Genomic DNA, 25880 nt, shown 5'->3' with positions numbered 1-25880 from the left:
ACAAGGACATTCATAAATGTATAGTTGTGTATGTCCAGTCTAGGATCATTTACTTGATGTTGGTTTTCTGAAGCTAAGATGATATGTGGTCTAGATATAAAATATCCTTGCATTTAATATTCCGGTTTATGTATTTTTCATGTTGTCTCTTTTGACAGACTTTTTGGTGGCAAGCCTAGTAAACAAGTTCCCATCACAACAGCTGAAAATATGAAAAATTCGGTAGTCATCTCCAATCCTCACGCCACCATGAACCAGCAGGGTAACCTTGATTCACCATCTGGCAGTGGTATGCTGAGCAGCGGGGGCAGCAGTCCTCTGTATAGTAAAAACACAGATATGAACCAGTCTCCGCTAGCTTCTAGTCCCAGTTCAGCACATTCAGCTCCTTCCAACAGTTTAACGTGGGGTACCAACGCAAGTAGCTCTTCTGCTGTCAGCAAGGATGGCATTGGATACCAGTCTGTCAGCAGTCTTCATACCAGCTGTGAATCCATTGATATCTCTCTGAGCAGTGGAGGTGGGCTGAGCCATAACTCCTCCAGTGGCTTGATTCCAGCCTCTAAAGATGATTCTCTGACTCCCTTTGTCCGAACCAACAGCGTTAAGACTACATTGTCTGAAAGGTTAGTAGGTTTTTCTCTCGTTTCCATTAAGCTTGTATCTATCTCAAATGCGAATGAAGTCCTGGCAGCAGGAGCCAACGCTGCAGTTAGAAATCGAGCTGTGCGTCTTACAAGATAGTACTGAATGGTATTACTAGAACACACAGAGAAGCTATTCCAGGCAAAGAGCCCGGTTCAGAGCAAGAGGATGGGTTCAGGTGAGGTTTTTAATTTGCTATGGTAGCCAATGTGACAACTTTACTTATACCTAATATTTGAATTTTGCATCATATATTATCCTTTCAAAGTGAATCTGGTAGTGATATTCAAAAAAAAAAAAACAACCTCCACCGTTGTTATCATTTTGATTTGAGAAGGCTGTTTCTTGTTAAACAACTTCTTTGTAACATTTGACAAGCTTTTAAACTGGAGGTCATGTTGAAAAGTGAAGTCTCTGTCTCCCTAGTCACTTGATCCCTCCTTGGCCTCTCCCTGCTGCCCTGTCCCATCTCTAGCTGCTCCCTCCAGTGTTTCGGTACAGGCATTTGTGTGAATGCTTAGCGAACCCGACTGGGAGATGGATCCAACTGGAAAATGATCGCCTGAATTGTATTTCAGCCTGATCAGTTCCCCAGCTCCTTACACGATGAGATTCATCGGTACCTGTGTGGACACAGAGTAGGAGCTGGGAACAGACTGGCCAGGGAGGAAAGAACGGGACTGCTTTTTAGCATCAGAGCTGAATTAATGGCACATTGAGTTAACACTGGGATATACCAGATGATGACTTGCAGTGCACGTTCTCTGAGTGGCCTCTCGTAGAAGGCAGTAGCGCCCCTGCAAGCATTGGAAATCAGCTATATCCTGCTGTGTAATTGTGTAGTCAGGTAGCAAAATTTTTGTAGTTGCATCTCAATGGAGAAAACAAACACTGAATATAATGTTCTGACAGCTTGGGTTTCTGCTTGTGTTTTATTATAACTCCTTTCTGTTCTCTCCTCTTTTCATTCTAATATTCCTTCTCTTGTTTTCTGTCTTGTTGGACTGATTCTTCTAGCCCTCTTTCTTCCCCTGCCGCTAGCCCCAAATTCTGCCGAAATACTTTGCCCAGGAGACAGGACAGGTAATGCTGTCTCAGGACAAGGCTGTAGGTTTTGTTGCCCATCCTGGTGAAGCAAATTGTTTTGTGACAGACTGTGCTCAGTTGAGTCCTCTGCTGTGTTCATTGTTCAGGTGTGAACTGACACAAAGACATGCCAGTGAGAGTCCCCTCAAACCACCCCATCTATCTACCTAAACCAATCTGGACAATGGCATATGGCAGAGTTGGCATGTTTTTGGTGTTGCTCTTGTTACTGGGAACATGTTTTGGTTTGTGGGGGTTATTTCCCCCCTCGCCCCCCCATCTTTTTGCCAAAGGCAATTTGAAAGTCTTGCCCTTTTTTTTTTTCTACCAACCTAAACTCTCACTAGCATTTCAGCATTCCTCTGGCATGCTGCTTTTCCCACTGCCTTTCAGGCCTGTCCTTTTTGTCGTGAAGTCCCCGTTGTCATTCAGTGTTGTCAGTCTTTTATTGCAGTTTGGCTCGTGAGTGTTTTGCAGAGACATGGGTACATCCATCCTTGTAAAGATGAATGCTAAAGTTGGGAAAAGATTACCCAAATCTAAACATCCTAGCTGACTTCTATAATTATTAGTCACTCCCACGCTGTAATTTAGCTATAAGGTTTGTTATTAAATTCATTCATTTAAGCACGTGGATATTTTCTTTAAAAACAAATTAACAGACTCTGCTCAGTTACAAGTTCGTCAGTTGTTAAAACATAAACTTAAATATTTGGGTTTTGGATGGCTAACAGGTTCGTTTTACTTTGCTAATGGAATTTAATCTAAGATTTGAAAATTTAAACTGGGCTCAATACTTCTGCTGTACTTTGCAGCTGCATAACAGTAATTAGCTGCATTCACTAAATGATGTCTGCTGAAAGAGATGACGGGAAGGTGGTTTGGACATGAATATTCTCATCAGTTTTCACAAATAGTCTGCTTCACGCCTGCTGAAAAGCATATTTTTAAGCATCCATTTGACATTTAAAAAGCCATTTTTGTTCATTGTGGGTAGGAGAAATAGCCAAACCAGGTTGGGAACAGATGAGATTTGTTGGCATGGTACCAGATGCATGTTTGTGCAAATCCACACCTGGGTAAGGAGGTTTTTGCATGTTTCCTAGGAAGGCCCCAGCACCTTTTCCTCCGAAAAGGCAATGCAGATGGTTGTACGTCCTTCTTCGTCCTGATCTTATTCCTTCCCTTTTGTTCTTCTCTGAAGTTCTTTTCTTTTAACTTTTCTGCAGCGACCCACATCTTGATAGGAACACTTTGCCTAAGAAGGGACTCAGGTATTGGTGTTTCCACACGATTTAACAGCTTTTGTTGTGGCTTTTGGAGTTTGCTTTGTGTCTCTGTTGTGGCTGGTGGTGATGGTTGCAGTTTGCAAGAGGTGGCAACAGTATTCATTCTTTCTTTCTTTCTTTCTTTCTTTCTTTCTTTCTTTCTTTCTTTCTTTCTTTCTTTCTTTTATCCTCAAAGACCATTGACCACTGTGCTTTTTTTCATCCAGTGGCTTCTCCGCTTGAGCAAGAACTGTGGCTTTTGCTGGCTGAATTGCTGAAAAGCATCTCATAAACGATCATTGGGCTTGACTTGAAAACAATAATTTTGCAGCTTCTATGGCTATTACATGGAATGATTTGAGATAATTTTCACCCCGGGAACCTTGCTGTTGATATACAAATAGAAAAGATTTTCAGTATCATGCCAACCCTTTTAGCATGGGATTGGATCTATTCATTTAAAAAAATATTTGCTTCAGAATACCTAAATGTATAGGGCTCTTAGAGATAACTTCTACTGTTCCAGAAAAGAACAACAAAAAAAATTCCCCAAACAAACTTTCGGCAATTGTCTTCTCATACATTTTGTATATCTGTAATGTCACAATTTTTATAACGTAAAAAAACTGCACCAAAAAGATTTTTCCATTGATACAAGCAATTCTAGCAAGATAATCAACATTAGGTGTGTTAATTAAGTGCTGGAAGTGTTAGAGAATTTACAGAAGATATCTCAATTTAGAAAGTGACTTCTTCAGAATGGCTTCATGCAGCTTCTAGGATCACTGAGGTGGTGCCTTGAAATTGCAGCTGCGATTTTTCTGTCCTGTACACGTTGTTCTTCACAGCAGCTTTATCCCATGAAGCCAAGTGCTAAAAGCCTTTCTTAAAATGGCATTTTATTTAAAATGGTTCTGTGGTTCTCGAGTATGTCTCTAATAAATACAGACTCTTTTTAAGATCAAAACATTTGAGTGCTGAAGAGGTAGGTATTAATGCTGAAAAAAAAAATACCCTTAGAGTGTTTAAATAAAGTGACTTAATAAACTGATAATATGCAAAGTTTAAGAGATGCAGATAGTCAGGGACTGTTGCTGAAGAGTTGAGGCATAAGCAGAAGAGTGAATGCAGTTTTTGAAAGTAGTTTGAGTTTTTTGCTATGTTAATTATTGTAGTGTTCACCTTGTTTTAAAATAGTCTTAATAAGTGATAACTTACTGCAGAGTATTGAGTTGAAGGGAATGTAATGAATTAAATAGCTAATATCAACTAATAATAGGCTCTAAGTATTTAGTTTTTGGGAGGAGAGCTGGTAACTATTTGTCAAAAGCAGATGGCAAGCATAAGACAGATGCTGAAATCTATTGGCAGACAAGTGTTTCCATGATGCTCTTTCTGTTGATGCCTGTACCTTATCATGTATTTCATGTAACACCGGTGGTAACATACCTATTTTTTCAGCATGTACAGAAGCAGATAAAAAACTTTGCTTAAGCTGAAGCCAGCGGGTGTTTTGCCATTGATGTTGGCAGAGACGATGTTTCCGCTATTTTCTTTGCCTTCAGAAAAGGCTAAATGTAGTCTCCTTTATGATGATTTAATGCTATTAGTTTTGAACTAAATGGGATATACCTCCACAGACCTTTATATTAACGTCTGTGGAATATGAATTGTTGGGTCACAACTTGTTTAAAAATCTGATAATGGCTTTGTTGACTTGAATTTGGTTGTAATATGACAAAAAGCCAGCTAAGCTTAGCGATGCACCAAAATTTTAAAATAGTGATAGAATTTTGGCATAACCGAAGGAAAGTAGGATTTCCAAATTATGGTTTTATTTTTCAATCATACGTATGTAACACACACTGTATTTTATTCTACAGTACACGACTACTGTCTGTAGCTTTTCGTTTACTACTAGTTTGGTTACTACTGAAGCCATAGGAAAGGAAGTTTGTTTGTTTTTTCCAAATAGAAGTGGAATGAATTAGGAACAGCTTAGAACAGCTCCTTGATTTAGAATTGTATTGGGTTTCTATCATTTTAATCTGTAAATTTCATATAAGAGTTTTTCCATCTTTCTTTCCCTCTCTCCCTCCCCTCAAGTCTTGTGACATTTCATGGTTGTTTTATTTTAAATTTAAAAAAAATGTCAAAGTTAATTTTGGAAAAACTGCTTGTTTTTGCAGGTATACTCCATCCTCCCAGCTCCGTAATCAAGAAGATGCAAAAGAATGGCTACGGTCCCATTCAGCAGGAGGACTTCAGGATACTGCTGGCAATTCCCCATTTTCATCTGGATCCAGCATAACATCACCCTCTGGAACTAGATTTAACTTCTCACAGCTTGGTGAATAATTGTTTGGATAATCATAGCAATACCTTGTGTGTCTTGAAAATAGCGTATTGCACAATATAATTTTCTTTCAGCAGCTCCAAGTCCCAGGTTCAACCTCAGGAAGCGCTTTCATTGAAATAAGTGGGACTAATTAGCATTATTATCTTGTATGCCCAAAGGTGGCATACTTGCAGTAACTCTTTGAAAATTCTTCTCTGGGAGTAATCAGATGCCTTCATATAAATTGTGAGCTATTCGGTAGAGCTATTTGTTAATATCACACATTCGTGTGTTTAAAGGACATATAACGTTGCCTACCTGTTTAGTAATATTGCTTTAAAATGCAAGCATAGTACTTACTATATGTGGCAGTCTCATCAGACTAAGGTAATGAATGTATTTTTCAAGTGGTTTGTTGGAAAATTGCACAAAGCTCGGTCTGAAATAATATAAAAGTCAGAAGAATTTTATGTCAGAAAAAAGGCTATTCCTTCACTTAGTTACACTGATAAAAGTAAACACTTTTTAAACGAAGGAAACAACAAAAGTTGATTGACTGGATACATAAAGCACTGGAGATTTTAGTTGACCATATATATCAGCAGTTGAAATAACCTGATTTGAAGTGCTAGTAGTGCTCGTCTCTGATGCGAAGATTAAATATTACTTACTTGCCTTTGCAATTTGTTTAGGGATGTAAGTCAGTCCAAAAAGTATATATATTGTCTTTTAAGTTGTGGCATTTGGAAGATACTATGTCAAACAGACATTTGCTGTTTCTTTTTGACTTTCAGAAGCCACTTCGTCTCTTCTAGAATGATAAAGAAATAATCCGCAAAATAGTTAAGCCTATACTTGTGAACTTCTTGTGAGGTGTGAATTTGCAGCAGTTTACAGGGGCATTTCTTTCTGGTGCAGTTTTGAGTTGCAGGGGTGACATTTTAGAGCCTCTCTTTGTTCTGAAAAGAACAGATTAAATAAACTGCTCTAAATAAACCAACACTTAACAACATTTCAGCTGAATATACACACAGTGTAATTACATTGCCAACAGCTAACAAACTGTCATGAAAGTTCATGAAAGTAGCTTAATAGTAAAAAAAAAAGTGTAGTCACAGGCCTATAAAGTTAACTCTTTATGGAGAATATTGAAGATTATTTACCTTAATAAGCTTCAAAAGTTATTTGGCCACAAGCAATTAACAAAAAAAAAAAAGTACATTTTTCTGCGTTCTTAAGAGCTTGGAGATAGTGGCGTCAAGAGAGGCCTCTGTGTTTAATAGCAAATGTTGATTTAAAAGTTGAGCACCTTTAAACTGAATTATTGTGTCTTCTACAACAGTCTGTATCACTTGGTGGTGTCTATAGAAACAGACAATGGCAGCACACCAAGAGGAACCTGCCAGTTGAACAGCTATTTTGTTGTTCTCTTTTTTTTTTTCCACAAATCAACTAGTTCTTAGTAAATAGCAAGAATAATTTGAGCACGAAAGTTCTTCAAAAAAAATGTGAAACTGGAGTGGATGTTTTGTACTCTAAACACTTGCTGGGAGAGCGTTGGCTTTTGAGGCAAAATAGATATTTTATAATTCTTGGGACTTCACAGCGGAAAGAAACAGTTCTGATATCTACAGTTATTAGGAAACTAAAGCTCTTAAATTTGTGACTTAAAAACATAGAAAACTGTTGTTTTCTGAGACCTTGAAGGCTTTGAAAGAAATAGTTCAAAAGGCCTGTTCTATACAGGCAAAATACTAGTTTAAATTCCTTCAGGCATTTTCGTCCTTTTTGAGGAAGGACTGTTCAAAATTAAATGAGGGTTAATGAGTTCCTGCCTACAAGGTGTTAGCGAGTTGACTGAGCTTGTCTGTAGAAGCATAGACATATCACCTAGTGTTTAAAATGACCTATTTACTTGAGTTTTCTTATTCATTAGCTTGCTTTGCATACCTCTTCTTTGAATTCATTGACGTTAGAAAAAATAATGAAGCCTGCAGAAGGTGACATCAAAAATTTGTGTCCTAAAGAAAAAAAAAAGTTTTTTGGTAGTTGCACAAAAATTAGGTATGAAAATTTGTGGTTGCGCAAATAAATTGATGTTTATTCTTCACTTTACAGCGAGCCCAACCACTGCAGCCCAGATGAGCCTGTCAAATCCAACCATGCTACGGACGCACAGCCTTTCCAATGCAGATGGTCCTTATGACCCCTATAGTGATACGCGCTTCAGGAATAGCTCGATGTCCCTGGATGAGAAAAGCAGAACAATGAGTCGATCTGGCTCGTTCCGCGATGGCTTTGAAGAAGGTCAGTAGAGGAGGTGCTGGAAATTATTAGAAAATGGCGTTCTCACATAAACCAAGTATAAATTTGGTGCTTTTCAGTTCAGCATCGGGGTCATTTCAGAGCACAGTTCTGTCTGTGTGGACCTCTCAGTGTTAGATAAAACTTTAGTCTTAGTCATCATTATTTTAATGATATTCATTCAGTGACCCTTCTGGCCAGACACAGGAAACCACATAAGTGTTGTACCTAAGCTATCACTGTTCAAGAAATGATTTAAACACATCCTGCGCTGCATTTTTAGTAATCTCAGAATGACTCCAGTTCATCCTTAAGATAGCATATTAAATTGTTTCCTTGAATAGGACTATTCTCCTGAACCTCTGCCTCCACACTTCTGTTTGTAGTATAAATAATTGATACCAGCCAGACTGTTGTTTCTATCCTAGTTTTTCCAGTATTTAATCTGTATTCAAATTGTCTTTACTTTTTATTTCTGCTGAATGTCCCAGTGGATATCACTCAGCTTCCACAGAAGGGACCCGAGTAGTTCTTCAAAACATCTAGGCTCTTCTTTTTAATTCCTTGTCATCTTTAGTTCCTCCTTGCCAAATATGCAATCATACCTGAAGTAGCCCATGTGTATAGAAGAAGAAAAAGTCATTTACCTATAAATAAATAATTAGTTTGGTTGCTACTTATGGCTGTAGCAGGAGTAGCTATGAGCACACATTAAAACCGTTGAGTGTTGCACTTTGAGAAGTCAAGCATGGGGCGAGCTCTGGGAGTGGTTGATAGGAAGGTCATAAGAAGCTCTTTTCAGCATTAGCTCTTTGAGTCTTAAAATCTCCTTTCTGGCAAGGACTGGGAGCTTGGTTGGCTATGAAGTACTTTACCACTACAGGTCACACATGCCTCTCACTTGCTGCTTCCTCCACTGCTGAAGACCTGCAGTGACTCAGGAGTGTTAATACCAGTGCCCCTTTGCTGCTGCTCCCCTAGAGCCAGGCATGCATGGCAGCCACACTTAAGTGCTTTTAGGGGCCTTCAGGAGTCACGAGGGGCCTTCCTGGAGATACTGGTTATCCCATCAGTTTCCTGCCATTGGAAGAGGTAGAAAATGAGTATTGGATATGGCTCTGGAAAGATTCAGGGCTAATTCATTATTGAATTTAGCCAATCTAACCCCATTACATTTCACTGTATTTTAGAGGCCCGTGGCTGAGGATCTTCATTAGGGGTTGAAAATTATTAGAAAAATGCTGTAGGGTTGAAAACTGTGTCATTGCAGGAATTAACCTTTGTTTGTGCTGTGCTCTCAGAAAGCTAGATGATTATGAACAGTCAAAGATTGCCAGATACTTAGTTGAATTCCATTCGGCGATGAACTGTCCTGCTCTTACTAAAGAGTTCCGTAATATAATCTGTGAAGGAGTTTAAGTCACTGCATCTGTGTTACACTTAGATGATCTACTAAAAGAGCTGCTACATCAAAACTTACTCAGGTTTTATTGAAGACATCGCCAAAAAAATTGTAACCTTAGTCATTTAAGTATGCTTAAGATTGCAGCGAATCCATTTTGGCATGTTGGAGGTTAAACTGTCTCTTATAATTCAGAAATTCTTGTCCAGGAAAGAGGCTAGTTTGGAAGACTGTTTAATAAGTATTACATGTTTGAGGATGAGCCATTTAAAAAGAAGAAGAGGGAGGAGTTAGGTGAAATGCTCTACAAAGTGATTTTCATTCATTTAAGAAAAGTAATAAAAATGAAGTCCCGAGAAAACTGGGAAGTTATGGACTTTAAAGCAGTGGGACAAGATCACTTTTGTATACGAGGAAGGAATTTGACCCTGCAGTGGTCATGCAGAAGAAGTCCCTTTAAGATTTTCCTAAATTTTTGGCACCTAAAAGTATAATAATATTTTACCAGATGGGATGAATGTTTGGGTGCAGTCTTTGTATTTTAGTCTTCAGGGTAAACATCTTCTGTCACTTCTCTGGCTATATAGAAGGCAGGGTGTCCTGGGTTGAGAGACACAGGACTAGCTTTTCTTCTAATGCTGGGAAAAATTGCACTTTTAGAAGACTCTAGTGTCTGAATTTGTGAAAATATTTACTTTATAGCCAGCCGGGCTCTGTGGGATTCAAGGTTTTAGTGTTTTCGAACCTCGCCAGGGGCAGGGACAAGGAGGAGCAAGGCCTGGGCATTTGACCCAGGCTGGCCAACAGGATTATTTCATACCACGAACGTCACATTCAATATAAATTAGAAAAGTTTGCTGCGTAGCTCTCTCTCTCCCTTGATGGTGGCGGTCCAGACAACTCCTTGCCCCGGTGCCGGAGCCCTGAGGCCTTCCCTTCCTCCTGAAGCCATTGCGCTCCCAGTGTCCCACATTTGCTGTCCCTGCTGGGAGTGCACGGCTTCCTACTGAGAGAACTGGCTGAGTATGATTCCTGTATATCTTATATCAGTATCGGGATTAATACTGGTTCTTTAGTATTACTGTTAATTATTTAGTCTATTAAATCTATTTATATTTCAACCCTTGTGTTTCTTTGTGTTCCCCGATTCCCCTTTCTGGGTGGGGAGGGGTCATCGGGTGATAGAATAATTGTCTAACGACAATAGATTGTTATGGGTTCTCTCAAACCATAACACAGGGATAGCCTGCATATTAGCTCCGGCTTACTTCTGAGGGAATCACAACTTACAAGTGAGCAAGTGGTTCTGAATATGACATATATGTTATCCTGTGCTTTCAAACCTGTGGATCTAGTTGGCCTTCACCTAGAAAGAACAGATCAAAAAGTATTACAGAAATTAAATCTGCGGTTAACGAACAAATTGATTTTATACAGTCAGCTTGCGTCAATGTAGCATAAATCCAGGCCTTAAATGAAGTTTACCAATCCACTTCTGAATTATTTATTAGCACATAAGATTACAAGACATTTGTTTCTTACCAACTTCAACGGGGCCAGGATTTGTTCTTAAAAGCCTTTTTTTCCTTTGGTCTCCACAGTGTGAAGTAGAGTCATGTTCCCTCATAGCACAGCACGTAGACTGAAATGTTAGTCTGCCTTTCAGTTCGTCTTTCTTTTGATCAGAAGGGTTTCAGGACTGGGGAGGTGCCAGCAGGAAAGGCCTTCAAGCTATCCATAACTTCAGGGAGAAAAAACACGGCCTAAAACCGAAGTGGTCTCTTGGTTATCCAGTTTCCCCACTTCCCTGGCCATAAGTCTTCTCCAGGAGCTGTGCTGCCTAGAGAGAGAGGAATTAAAACCACTGTCGTTGGGATATAAATTTTTATTCCTTTTTTGTACTAGTGACTGCAATACCTGTTTTTTTCTCTACCCTTTGGAAAGTTGATCACGGCTAGACCGTTTCTTTTCTAACATTAAAAATGATACATGCTTGCATATGCATTTATAGTGCTTTAAAATAATAGCTCCAAAACAATTTGGGTTTGTAGCCTGCGTGCAGATGCATGTTAACTACAAAACACAGGAATCACATCAAGAGCATAACTGCCTTCAGGCTCCTAATTAAATAGCCTTAAAGTAGCCATCTGCAGATACTTTAAACAGAAATTGCGCAAAAATATTAACTCCTTAGTTGTCCTTGAAACTAGAAATCTCAAATTATATACACATTCAAACAATGCAGTGGTGATGTTTTACAAGGCAGGAGTATGATTCCCAGAGTTCTATGTTCTTTCTCTTGTTTCATTTTGAGTCTTTTTTCCTCCTTTAAAGTCTCAGTGTGATCTTAAAATTTCCAGTTGATGCTAACTCAAAAATACTTGTGTCCCAATCCATGGTAAGGAGATCTGTTTCTTCTCCGGCCAGTTGGTGTGGTACTTTTTTGAATGTATGTCTGTTAGTAAAAACTGTACAAAGGAAGAATACGAAGGGGCAAACTAAAAAATGATGTTACATTCTCTGTATGAGTCCAATGGTGGCCTGCACTTTGGGTTTTCCGTCTTGAAAGAGGCAGTCCTAAGGGAAAAATGCAGGTAAAAAGAAAAGTGACAGGGAGAGCTTAAGTGCACAGCATCTATGATACGAAGAGAGTTAAAGTAGATTAGGTATCTTCAGCTTGGAAAAATGATGAGTGAAGGGAGGTGTTAATATATTAATTTAGTGCATTACAAAATGGTTGGTTATCCATTACTTCTCATATCACTGGAGTGTGGAGACACTTAAGGAACTTATTGACTGGTTCAGCAGCATGTCTAAAACAACTGCAAAGTATTACATTTCTAAACATAAGAATAGGTTTTTTTATTACAAAATGTGTCAGTGGATTCAGAAACAGTTAAGCAAGTTAAGGGTAGAGAGGTCACAGCAACTAGGAAAAAGAATGGGCTGACTGCAGTTTCCATCTCAGGAATTTCCATCTCTGCTGATTCCCAGAAGATGCAAAGGTGTATCTGGGGAAGAATCGCTGGGTATCTGCCTCCTTCTTGCATTCTTTTCCCTAAACATGTGCTGCGGTCGCAGCCAGAGATGGAGCCCACGATTAGACAGCCCTTGGATCTGACTCACACTAGTTATTTTTATGTTCTTAATGCAGTAAAGTCCTTAACATCTAACTATAAAGATCTTTTTAATTGAAAATATTATTAACCAGAAAAAGCAAACAGTTGTGAGGTTTTTTTACTTTCTTGTGGTTTTTTTAAATTGTCTTAAATTCCTCCAGAAGCCAACTTAGACTTTGTTTACTTCTTTTTCCAGCCTTGCCTTAGGATATAATGTCAATGGGAAAGCAGAACCCATTTATTATGAACGTAGGAGAATTGCAGTAGGTAATTAGAGCAAAATGGCAGCTCTTCTAAACTTTTTTTTTTTTCAGCTGGAGGATTTAGATGAAAGAAAAAGCGATTTAACGCAATTTCATTTGATTTGTATGAAGTTCCTGAAGTTTGAATGAAAGTTTCAGTTAAACGTATTTTGTTTCTAAAAATAAAAATAAAGGAAAGGTAATTTTGCATGTTTCAGTAGCAGAAAGAATAGCTTCAGGTAGTTTTTTTTTAATAGCATAATCAAAAATAAAATGATGTTATATGTAAATCCTAACACGGTGTGATGATAGCAACCTTGAGAATCAATGTATATGTATATCTTCTACTGAGCGTATATTTAAATGCAAAAACTGCTTGAAACGGACTTTTTTCCGGAAAAGGTTTTGTAGCCATGTTTTCACTCCAGTAATTTTTCTATGAGAGAATTAACTTCGCTTTCTTAAAGAAATGTCATTGCTTTAAAGAAAGACCATAAAACCCGACAGGTCTAGGGAACGTTCAGCTCATTGATGCCCGTGATTGATGCCGTCAGCAGAAGGGAGATACAGCTGCATTCAGAGGACAGTTCAGAGCCCCAGAATTAGACAATGGTTTCTGCCCTGGGTGCTCCACATCTTCTCCTGGAGCATCTGGTTACATACTGGAGCTGGGTATCATGGCCTTCTCAGGACTTTTCCATCTTGGTCTGCTGCTTAAAGAAAACAATCCGCCCCCTCATCTCAAACTGAAGATGAAGTACTTAGATTTACTTTTGTAATCTCTTCTGCATTTCAGTGAATTCTTTGGTATTTTTATCTTGAGTAAGTAAGCCCTTTTGCAAGAGTCTTAGGATAAGCTTCCAGAGAAATACTTATTTCTGAACAAATATTCATCAAAATTTCTCTTTTTAATCTTCTTGACCAGCCCTCATTTTTGCAAAACCAAGTATTATTAAATTGTTAAAACAGCCTTACCAAATCAGAGTTTATAGATTGTATTACCTGGCCGTGCATTCTTCAAACTCTACGCTATTGGTGCAATAATATAATTAAGTTTATGATAGATGATGAAATTTGTGAAAGTATTTCTTCACTAGGCTGGTCTTTGACAGTGGATGATCTATGATGATTCCACTGTGTGGTTACTGTATTTGTATTCACTGTGTTTATTTTCTTTCCTTTAGTGCATGGTTCTTCTCTCTCTTTGGTATCCAGTACATCATCTATTTATTCAACAGTGAGTATAATGAAACGAACAATTCGGTTTACTAATCAAAATTATTGAATTGACTGGTCTTATTGTGCTAATTATTTTTGCCATTCAAGGAGGAAGGAAAAAAAAGTGGTTTTCATTTGATTGTGTTCTGAATGCTAGCTATTAAAGGAATGTTTACATTCAAAAAGATGTCTGTGGATATTTAGCAGTATCCTCATTAAACACAGACATTAATGGCCTGAAAACAGCAATCTATTTTTTGAGTCAGTGTTTTACAACTACGCTAAACAGGTTTTGCTACAAAGGACCTCAGTAGATCTGAGGAGATTTGAACTTCATTACCTAAAGCACCCCAAAATGTGCTGTATAAAGTCATTCCAGCCTTGTATTAATGATTTGCTACTAAAGAAGTTTGAGTAAGTTTGTTAATGCACGGATTTTAATAATTCTAAAGAAGCCAATATTACTGTGCCATTAATATTTTCCTCAAAAAGTATGTATTCATTTACATTATCTGATCCTAAAATGAGGCTTACTGGAGTTTGAAAATACAGGGGGCCTACAAGAAAGCTGGAGAGGGACTTTACATGGGCATGTAGTGATAGGACGAGGGGTAATGGCTTCAAACTGGAAGAGGGTAGATTTAGATTAGATACCAGGAAGAAATTTTTCACTTTGAGAGTGGTGAGACACTGGAACAGGTTGCCCCGGGAAGCTGTGCATGCCCCATCCCTGGAGGTGTCCAAGGACAGGCTGGATGGGGCTTTGAGCAGCCTGGTCTAGTGGGAGGTGTCCCTGCCCATGGTAGGGGGGTTGGAACTAGATGATCTTTAAGGTCCCTTCCAACCCAAACTGTTCTATGATTCTACGATAATAAATTGAAAAAATACTGCCTTTCAGTATTGACCTTCCCTCAAGCAAGGTCCATACGAAACCAAAACAGGTAACGTATTGGCAGGATGAAAAACAGACATTTTCCTCTGGGCTGGCGTTTATAACCATGAGAGACATGAGAAGAGTACTCAGCAGCTGCTGTCTATGTGCTTGCTGCCCAAGCACCAGTGCCTCTTAATAGTGTGGTTTGATGGGTTTAATTTTCGTGGTGGCTGGTAGTGGATATGTTTACATAAGGACAATGGAGTGTGTAACTTCCTACCATATTTCTCTTTAGCTGGTAACTTTGGTTAGAAACAAGCCATAGTGGCCACAATTTTATCATGCAGACCACAACAGATGGTCACTATATCCACTTTGCATCCTCAGATAGCTAGTTGTGTGTCCTCAGTTTTTCATCACCACACTGCTTAGGCACTCCCGAATGGGAGTAATTTATTTTTTTTTCCCCACATCATTTTGGAATGCAACAACACGATCTCTATCCCATGGAGAGCTGGGAATGGGAGGAAGGGAATTGCCTTGTATCAGCCATGTCCTGTGACAGTCCTGGTTCTTCTGAGACTTGAGCAGTCCCTTATGCACGGAGCCAGAACTTCACCCTTCCATGGTTCAGACTCAGAGGTGCACTGGTGGGCAGGCTGGGAAGTGGAGACCAAATTCCTTCCTGCAGGAAGAAGTACTGTACAAGCAGCCTGATTTCTTTTTCCTGAAGAGCAAATAAATGTGGATATTATCTTAGATTGAATATGGATGTGGGAATCCAAAATAAGGAATTCACATTAGAGTTTTTGAAACGCAAAAAAAAAAAAAATTGAAAAATTCTATAAATGTGTACAGCTGGCTATGTTGTAATATCCTCATGTATTTTCCTCCACTTTTCTTTTACAGCCTGAAGAGAAGTGCCAGTCAGAGGTAAGAGCACATCATGTTTGACAGGCATGAATGTTCTGTCAAGACACTCTGCATTTGGTGTCTTGCTATTTTATTTCTCCATATTATGGTGCAGTAAAGTGCTCTCTTCAAATACATAGATTCGCAAGCTACGAAGAGAGTTGGATGCATCCCAAGAAAAAGTGTCAGCTCTGACAACTCAGTTGACTGCCAATGTGAGTACAACTCTGAGAACAAACGCTAACAGGGAATGTGTTTAATGCACCACGTACCACCCCAGTTTTTCTAAGTGACCAAAAGATTTCACATGTCTAACATTCTGTTCATGTTACCTATGTGTTTAAAAAAATAACTACGTTATTTGGGTGGGATGAGATACAAAGGTTATAATCGATAGGAATAAAAATTTGTGAAAATATGGATTGAAATATATTACACTTAGCTGTTGCATAAAGATCTAGGTTAATGACATGATAGGTAACAGTGGCATCAGGGGCTCTGGGAACAAATTTACAGTTACAGAGTGGACATACCTGATTTTTACCAGTGTAGGCAATACTTCTGCTTGTTTCCTTTTAGGAATTTGATGAGAAAGTTATGTAAGACACTTGTTAAAAAAAGATTTGGAAGACAGGAGGTGTTGAGGCAACACTATGTGTGACCCTGAGCAAGTTTATTTGTGTTCTGTGCTGTAGTCACAGATAGCAGAAATCTGCAAAACAGAAGCTTGCAAGAAAAAGAAGCAATTCTAGAGTAAATAAGCTACAGATGAATAGTCATCAAATCGGATCACACTGACATCCTGGTTTGTGGGAATGAATAAACATCAGAACACATGTTACTGAAGAGGACATTCCTGTCCATCAGCTCTCCGAATAGGCGGGATATGAAACTTGGCACAGTAAAGGACAGGTTTCCTCTGAGCAGTAACACCTATCACAAGAAAGATTCGAGGTTTCACTGCAAGCATCGCAGTGCTTCATCCAGCTTGCAAAATGGAAAAGCAAAACCAAGAACATAGGGAAATCAAGTAAAAGGGCTTTGACTGCATGTAACCACTTAGTCACATTCCCAAGAGGAAAAGAAAAATATTGTAAAAATCTTCCAAAAATTAGATCTTATGTTTGCCTTTCAAATACAAAGGGGACTGGATGCGTGAGTTTTTTTCATCCAGAAGCTTCTTTGGCATGTGAGAAATTAAGAACCAGGTTCTCTTGCGTACTTTTTTTTTTTTATCATGTTGTTAAATAACCCACCTTGTGGATTCTGTAACAAAGAACTTGTCAGCTGTGCTCAGCCTTAGCTTTGTCACATTCTTCTGCTTACGGTGTTCGGGTTCAGTAGGCTGTTCCTCAACACGCGAGTTAATACCTGGCTTCAAGAGTAGTGAGTAGCACATGCTGCTGTGTGCCTGCCCCACCTGCCATTCCTTTGCCCAAGAAGTCATCTGTGGTTACTACAACTCTCTTTGCAGAGAATAGTTTTTAACATAGTTTGTTTTTAATAGTTTGTTGGGGAATAATTTGATTTTTCGCTTGTTTCCTCCCCCTCTCCCCCCAAAAAAGGTAAGCATCGTTTATTTTTTGATAATACTCCATTTTTGCTTCATTCATTTTGCTAAAATTTTGGGGTTTTTTATTCATGCTATTTAAACTTCTTAGACTTCAACCTATCCCTTATTTGTCCATAAATCAGCTACAGTCTGTTGCAGAGATGTTACTGTAACTATCTTAGTAATACATTTCACTCTCTAGCCATCTCTTTTCAGAGAACATACTCTTTTCCATGTAGAAGGCCAGTCTGCTCCAAAAAAAGTTAAGACTAGTAAGTGCTGTTTGTTAAGACACTGCTTTATGAACATTTCCCTTACATAAGATTTAAAAAAAAAAAAAACAAAAAACGCTTTTAACTTAGGCAATTTGAATTCATCTCTTTATTTGATTTATTCTTTTTTCCCTGAATTTTCCTGTATAGACACTGCAGCTTTTGATGCTTCTCAGGCTGTCAGGGTAAGAATTTTGAAAAGGTTTCGCTCCAGCGAGGAGGTGAAGATTACCCTTTTCCATAGCTCACTGAACAGTTTCCCAATAGGAATAATTTAAAGGGGCCTGATCTGGTAAAACTTTTTCTTGAGATTCAGGTCAAAGTATTAAGGGTTTCTATCCCATTATTAATCCTTGTGGTCCTGCTTGCCTGTTTATTTTTTGCTTTTGCAAAGTATTGCTGAGGATTCCTGAGTATCAGTTTTGTTGTTCCCTGTTCATCCTCCCCAGCAGAAACTTTGCAGTCTGTGTTTTTAAAATAAACATTTAGATTTTCAAACATGTGTAGTGTGAGGGTTTAAATTACTTTTTCCTATTTTCTCACAGTCTCAGCTCTGCTTATTTTCATAGGGGCTGATGGGAATGAGAGATGCGCATCCCAGTGTTATTGTACTGCTCGTGTTTGTTTTCATTGCGAATGTGAGAACAGTTATTTAGGATAAGTCAGCTGTGTACTGATGATGGATAAGTCTGGATTAGCTCTGTGAAAGGTTTTGCTATTCTGTATATATTTAGGGAAGACATTGTCCTTTTCCGCTTGGAAAGATTTTGCACAATTTTACTTGTCATTGTGTGTATAGAATTATTTTTAATAGAGACATAACATATTATTTGTCCTGGTTAGTGTAGATAATTATGGCTATTGAGACAAATATATATTGAACTATGCCTTTGTTCGTTTGCATCTGTAACTGCATATAGATGTATAGATACAGAGATATACATGTATATCTATAGATGGATAGGTATATATACATAGATACCTATAAAACAGTGCCGTATCAGGCCACTAGAAATAGAGTACCCTTTTATCAAGCTTCTTTCCATCTTCTCAATCTACTTTTCCTTCCTGTTACTTCTCAGTCGTTTTCAATTCTTAGCTGATGTCCTTAATAAAATCGACATTAGGTTCTCATCCTTCGTGGGAAAAGAAAAAAGGATAATTAGCCAAGCACCATGAAGTTTTGGATGATATTTAGCAGGTGGACCTTGCAACCTTGGTTGCAAGCAAGGTGCACTCAAATATTGGAGAAGTCTTTGGGTTAGATCCAGGTATATCAGCTGATAAAGCTTCTAACAGACTGGCTACAATGCTGCGGTAGTCCTGTCTCTCTCCTTATCCTTCTCTGCAGCGAAGGCATCTCTAGGCTGAGCTGGCTGACTGCTTTCAGCGTTCTTCCGTTGGGTAGCACACTGAGAATCTCCACCTCTGTGACCTCCAGCATCTTTTTGCCTTAAATATCCACAAGGAAAATAGTGTTCTAGTTGGAGGGAAGTTTCTGCCTGGCTTTCCTCTATCTAAAAACTTGCTTTAAATTTTGTTTACTGTTTTCTATTTTATTTTACTTTTTGGGGTATCCTCCTAAAACTTAGGCGTGATGTTTTGGGGTTTTTTATATTCTTTGGGAAAAGACTTAAAACATTTTCTGAAAATCTTTGTGGCAAGAGTTACCTTAGCTCCGTGAGCTCTACCTGAAAACTATCACTAAGTAACCTTATACATGCTAATAATGGCCCACATAAAAAGTCAAAGATTAAGTTTGATTTCAAAAATGAACAGCAGATGTTTAGAAACATGGATGAATGTATCTCTTTTTCCTCTCTACGTTTTGTGATAAGAGGTCTTTTCATGTTCTTGCTTGCAATAGATTGGAGACCTGGCTGGGTAACCAATAAAATCCTCCTGTGCCTTTTTGGTATCAGGAATACTTTCAGGGGACAAAGCGTCTCTTAAAAGCTTCAGTCACTTAATCTATGAGATGTTTCAAAAAAAAAAAAAATATTTGAATCTAATATGTCTGTCTGTTTCAAGAAAGTGGCAAAATGTCTTTTACATTTATCTTTAAACAGCTGAGAAAATTACATGAATTGGATTAGTTTGAGATGTGGCTCTTCAAAGGACCGTAACTCTGAGGGACTCAGGAGGTAGTTTTGTTCTCAATGTGTTCTGAATGTAGGATTGCACATTTTAGAGATTAAATGAGAATTACAAGTCCAATTGAATTCAAGTTGCAATTACAAATGAGTGGGGAAAAAAATCCCACTGTGCTACTCTGTTAGAGTATGTCTGAGACAACTGTCCTGGCTACTGAAATCACAGTATCAAAGAAGTGGATGTAGCACTTGACTGAGGAGCCACCTCCAGGAAATCTCCTACTGATGTGCCAGGGCACAGCATTACTCCTACATCTGGGCTTTCTAAAGTGTTTGGTAGCAGCTGCTGCCGCCGAGCAGGACAAGGTTTATAGCCTAAAACTGCATCGTTTCATGGTGTGCTGCTAGCAGTAGTTGTACATGAAAGGGCTGTCGTTTTCTAAAATGCCGAAATTGGTCTGTTACCTTTGGCATTTCTAATTTTCCACAATTAAATTGTTCCTGATAATTTGTTTACAAACATGTTCACAACGTATTCTTCACCCATTTGACCTTTTCTAATCAGTGTTATTTTCTCCATAACATTTACACAAGAAACAATGCAGTGCAGGAGGTGGTCCATTTAAATACCTGCAGAAAGATTCTTGTTTTGGGAGGAGAGAACAAACTACGTCTGTATGGTTGAACTTTCAGGCTCACCTGGTGGCGGCATTTGAGCAGAGCCTGGGGAACATGACTATCAGACTGCAGAGCCTGACAATGACAGCGGAACAAAAGGCAAGCTTGAAAAGTATTTGGGGAAGTCTTAACTTCTGTTTCCACCATTGCTGCTCATGCTCCTTTTGTAGTTGTGGGGAGAAAAAAAAATAAAATCACGTACACTGTTTGCCTTAGTTTCCTCAATTGTGGTAATGGAGTAAAATGTAATAAAAATTTTATATAGAATACTGGTTTTCCTCACTGGGATGTTGTGACAACTAATCAGCTTATTGCTATAAATTGTTACTTCAAACATAAGTCTTCAGTATTGCATATTTTTGTAATAAATTTCTTCCCAACGCATCCACGTGTGTGCATGTTCAAGAGAAACGCCAAGAAAAATCCTTGCAAGACAGGCAACATTGGGTTTTTGGAGAGTGTACTTGAATATGCGTTACCTCTGTATTACAGAGCATGTAGATTTTTAAATATCGTAATAACCGAGCTATTTTGCAGCCTATTGAGGGTGCTCTTCCCCAGGTAAACCAAACCTCATTTTCATCTCCTTGTACATATATATTCCATAAATTCTCTATCTATTCTAGCTACCAATGCTCAGATTGAAATGTGGCTTCTTTGGAGCAGTTAGATACCATGTGCATTTTCCCACGTGTCACCGTTTTGGTTTTTTTTTTTGTTATTGAAGGACTCTGAACTGAACGAGTTACGGAAGACTATTGAACTACTGAAGAAGCAAAATGCTGCTGCCCAGGCTGCCATCAATGGAGTCATCAACACACCTGAGCTCAACTGCAAAGGTGGGAAGCAAGTACCATGTGTAGCAACTGTGCAGTGCTCATGGGACTTTAGACCTCTTGGTAATAGCTGATGCAGCCATCGGAGATCAGCCTTGTCTTATCACTGTGCTTTACTTATTTATTCTAATATCGTGTGGGGATTTGAAATGGGTGTCCCTGTAAATAGCGCGGTCAATTTTGCAGGAGTAAATGGACATGTTGGGCACATGAGAAGGCATTTTAACAAAGCTTTTCCGTCTTCAGTGTGAGCTCACTGAATTTACTGTAACCATTTAGTAATTCACCCATCTAGACACTGATGTGAAGCAGCAAGGAGCAGAGATCCCCATTTCAGAGCTGTCAGACACTTGGCTTTATTTTCTTTTTCAGTAATTTCCAATAGAAAACCTGAATGCAGTCCCGTCTTATCTCACTTCTCCTGCTTATCCCAAGAATTCACACGTATATCAGATTTCTTACACAATTTTGACACCGCCTTCATTTCATATTCAGGACCTGGAGCTGCTCAACCCACCGACCTGCGGATCCGAAGGCAGCACTCCTCGGATAGCGTTTCCAGTATTAACAGTGCTACCAGTCACTCCAGTGTGGGGAGCAACATCGAGAGCGATTCAAAGAAAAAGAAGAGGAAGAACTGGGTGAGTGTATTTAAACAGATCGCGTGAGTTTTATGTAAAATTGTCAGAACATGCACGGTGAAATCAAGCCGCTCCGCTCCTCCTTCCTCCCCTCATGCAGCAGGTCAGCACAAGGACTATGCACTGTTTAAATCCTGTGTAAACTCTCTTTTGAAGGCTTAATTGAGTCGTAAGTGATGTGTATGCTTGTGTTGACTCTGCCTAGGATTGAATTTTAGCTTACCAGCCAAAAGGCCGGTCTTAAATTAGAAATAGCTGTCAAAGATCAATTCTGGCAAAAAGTAATACGGTGTCCAACCCCTTAGGGGAAAACTCAACGTCTGTTATTAAAGTAAAACAAATCCACAATGAGAGATCATTCTTACTGTTTTTTCTTGGCTCGTAAATGAACATGTTAAACACTTCAAGAACTCTGTTTTGAACCTTACCATGGAGTTCTACAACAAAAAAAATACCAATCTCTAAGAATTTATTGTGATGGACATGTACTTTGCAAGATTTTGCAATACTTACCTTTCATTTCCCATTTTTCCTTCTTTGCTCATCATGTACTGTGTGCAAGGTACCCTGTACTGGAGGAAAGGTACATTATATTAAACTCCATTTTGAATTAGACCATAACTGCCTTAGTGACCTAGTCGCATTGTAGTTTGAACTAAAGTCTCTAGATCCTTTTGTAGCCAGTAAAGCAATCCACCCCTTCCTTCCCACTGAATTTAAATCTCCCTGGATGTTTTGGATGTACCAGTAAATCTGTATAGCTACAAAATGTAGTTTGAGCTAGTAAAAGATTGGTTTGTATTTGCACAGTGTCCTCTCAGAAATGTTTATGAAGCTCCTGAACTGTAAGAAACAGCTTCCGGAGCAGGTTCTTGGTTTTATTCCTCTCTTATTCGGTGGTTTCATTGGGATATCTTGCCAGCTCCTTCGTAACAGCAGTATTTCCACCCTGCCCCTTAAATGATTGGTCAAATGGAAGCAACGTCATCTCCAAATCTTTCTTCTGCTGGGTTATACGTTAGTTATAGACAAAGTAAATTGCTGTAACTATTAAATTACTAGCGACTTTTAATTCGTGACATAAACGTTTTGTAACCATTAAGCCTTAGTTAAGATAAACAATTTAAAGTTTTTGCTTTAACTCCTATTCTTTGTTATTATCACCAAGTAGATATTATCCTACACCAGCCTACACTTCTTACTCATCAGATGACTATTTTTAAAGAAGGTTAAGGAAACATCTCCTTATTACAAAGAGAAATAAATAAAGTTTTCATGAAGTAGCAGAAACAGGACAGTATTTTATGTTATTAAAAATCAGTACCTCATTGCTGTAAAAAGAAAATTGAAAATTAAATCAGTAATTTACTAAGAAAGTAAGTAAGTTGAGTCTGATTCACACATTGTTTGTTCCACAAATACTGAGGCAGTTCTCAGCCATGATCTTTTTGTTACTTATAGAAACAACACAGCTGTCCATTCAGGGCTGAAACACCAGATTTTCAACATTTCTCACTGTAGGAATCTCTGTCTAGTTTAAAAATAACTTTCAGCTCATATTAAACCAGCCTGTTTGCAACATGTAATTTGTTATAGCGTTAAAAAACGTTCATAGAGTATCCTGAGTTGGAAGGGACCCATGAGGACCATCAAGTCCAAAACCTGACTCCACACAGGGCAGCCTAAAAGTTAAACCATGTATCTAAGAGCATTGTCCAAATGCTTCCTGAACACTCAGGATAACATCGGTTTAATCACATGAATATTCATTCTTTTTGTTATTTGGAAAATAGCTGTCACATTTAAAAAGGTTATTGCAGTTGCAGGTAGGTAGAGAAGATTCATTTTTTTTCACCTGGTGAAATACCTTTTCCTGCAAGGAGAAACATGATATTAACTTGGCTGTTAGCCAAAACATTCTGTCTGAGGTCAGGAGAAAATATAATCTAAATAGTTAAGAGGTTTCAGTTCGGTGGCTCCTCAAGTTATGCAAAAATGACCGTATGTTGTTTGAAACACCTGGTTTTGGAAAATACAGGGTTCCAGTTTTAAAGTAACTGTTGGTCTTTGTTGATTATTGGTCATGTTTGTCTTAGAAGTCCAAAGCATTCCTTATCACTGGCTTTATCTGTTAAAACATGTCTTTTTTCCTTCCCCCACTTCCTTTTGCTTGTGCTTCCTCCGGCAGGTCAATGAGGTAAGGAAGACCTACTTTAATTGATGAGATACAAAGCTAACCCATCCATTTACATCACTAACCGTTCCAACATCATTAACCTTGGCTGAGCCACGTTACATTAGAGCTGCGAGTTGCTACACCATCGCTATAAAGCTTGTTGCACTGAGCAGAATTTGCTATGGAATCGTTATCTTAGGAGCGTTGATATCCAGTCCTATTGACCTTATTAATCTCATAAAATAGTTAAGGGAAAAAAGCTTTTTTATTCTTTTTACCTGTATTAAAATATGTATGGCTGTATGTTTTGGAGTATTTGCATGCTAGAGTTTTTACTCTGTGACTTTTTCTGCCTCTTTTCATTCTTAATGATGTGCCTCCTGTTGTGGTCTTGTTTTTTCAGTTACGCAGCTCCTTCAAGCAAGCTTTTGGTAAAAAGAAGTCTCCCAAGTCAGCATCTTCTCATTCAGATATTGAGGAGATGACTGATTCTTCACTACCTTCTTCACCAAAGCTACCACACCATAACTCCACCGTTTCAACACCATTGCTGAGAGCTTCCCATTCCAATTCTCTGTAAGTGATTTTTAAATTTTTAAATAGAAAATGGAGTGGAAGGCATCTTGCTGCATTGATAGAGGAAAAGAGAACTATCATGCTTTGGAGAGATCCCATGTTTTCCATGCTAGCTTTACAGGACAGCTCTAGACCACTTGACAGAAACAAGCAGAGGCAAAATGTACCCTACGCCATCCTGTACCCTTTGGTTCCTCTGTCTAAGAATCTGCATGTCTGTATAAGCACTAAAAGAGTCTGACGCCTGATCAGCTACATGCACTGCCAAAACCAGCTGTTCACCATGAGGCCACGGCAGAAGACACAGTGGGCCAAACAGGATTGTCCCTGCAGATCAGGGCTGGTCTGTTGCCGCTGATGAGTCCTACTCCCAAGCATCACTTAAACAGAGAGCGGCTGTTTTGGGTAGAATCTTTAACCCTGTCATACTGGCAAAGTATGAGCAAAGATCACACTCTCAACTACTGCCTTTTTTGAATGTTCTGTAGTTGAATGAGATTACAGGCAGAGGACAAAAAAAGTTGAATTTCTGTATTTAGGGAATTAAAGATATGTAAGCTGATTCCCAACCCAGTACCTTTGCATTAGTGTCCAGGAAGCCAAAAATCATTGTATCGTTACTTTAGTATAATTTAATATTTCATCAGGGTGCTCTCTCAACAGAACATACTGAGTATGAAGGGTATTAATAGCCAGGGTGACCTTGGAGTGCAGAATTAATTGAATCTGTTGCTGTTAATGAAACAGGTCTGGGATTTTGTTTTCTCTGTTGGCTAAAGACAGCACATATTGTACTAATCTGCAATAACGAGTTCCCAATTAAGTGACAAATTCAGATAAAGGTGAGGATTTACTGGAAATCAAACATCATGGTCCAGTGATAAGGCTGAACTCATCTAACGGCTTGTGCCTGATGAATGGAGATGATCTGCTCCTTGTTTCTTCTGTGCCTCCCCAGCCACCTGTGCCTGGTCCTTCCCTTGCCCTGGCTCTGCTACTTCTCAGACAGCTTCACTGAGCTGATCCCACATACTAAATTCTGTGAAAAATAATTTGGTGGAAACGTGAACAGTTTTTTTCCCCAGGTTGCTGGGTTGGATCGGCTCGGGGGTCTGAGCAGACTCTGATGAGTGCGGGTACATGACAGCAGCACAGCTGGGAGCAGGCTGGGGAAGAAGAGTGAGAAACAAATGTGCTCCTTTGGGTAGCAGCAATCTATTGTATAACTACATCTGTGGGACCAAACCATACCCTTCTGCTTGTGTTTGTATGAGAATGAGATGGAGACTTTAAAGTCAGGACTTCTGCTCTGCTGCTTAACTCACTTTACGTTCATGGGAAGGTCACAGGCAATCCTGATGCTTCATTTTGGCCAGCTGTGAAATAAAGTTAAATAATTGCCTTACCACACTCTTTTGAGTCTAAATTCACGTTTTAGAATGTGCTTGGAAAATTTGTAAAACAGATTTTCTGTTAATTCTATCAGTAGCTTCGTCACTTGAGTAGGATAAATAAATACAGAAAGTTGTAAGAGGCAGTGCTGTGAAACATAGAATTACCAGACACCCTTACAACCTTGTAGATGTCATGCAGAGCTTCTAGCTTGACTTCAGCTCAAATGCATTTGAAGTGAGTAAGTACCCAAACG

General features: G+C 38.8%; 1 protein-coding gene across 3 annotated transcripts in view; it reads left to right on the top strand.

Moving 5' to 3' along the window:
* Positions 1-25880, top strand: part of NAV2 (neuron navigator 2) — a 245798-nt gene that overhangs the window by 200175 nt on the left and 19743 nt on the right. For 2 of the 3 annotated variants that reach the window (XM_074148516.1, XM_074148515.1), the window contains 13 exons: positions 159-626; positions 1663-1728; positions 2961-3005; positions 5189-5349; positions 7456-7644; positions 13589-13641; positions 15406-15429; positions 15549-15623; positions 20019-20102; positions 20731-20842; positions 21335-21480; positions 23669-23677; positions 24060-24232. In XM_074148516.1, the coding sequence (XP_074004617.1) occupies positions 159-626; positions 1663-1728; positions 2961-3005; positions 5189-5349; positions 7456-7644; positions 13589-13641; positions 15406-15429; positions 15549-15623; positions 20019-20102; positions 20731-20842; positions 21335-21480; positions 23669-23677; positions 24060-24232 (1605 nt within the window). The remainder of the gene's footprint in view (positions 1-158; positions 627-1662; positions 1729-2960; positions 3006-5188; positions 5350-7455; positions 7645-13588; positions 13642-15405; positions 15430-15548; positions 15624-20018; positions 20103-20730; positions 20843-21334; positions 21481-23668; positions 23678-24059; positions 24233-25880) is intronic. The other variant, XM_074148517.1, reaches the window with a different exon arrangement.

The sequence above is a fragment of the Numenius arquata genome, chromosome 6, assembly GCF_964106895.1.
Source record: "Numenius arquata chromosome 6, bNumArq3.hap1.1, whole genome shotgun sequence".
NCBI lineage: Eukaryota > Metazoa > Chordata > Aves > Charadriiformes > Scolopacidae > Numenius > Numenius arquata.
The sequence above is the reverse complement of the archived record's forward strand: the minus strand, read 5'-3'. Positions and strand labels throughout refer to the sequence as shown.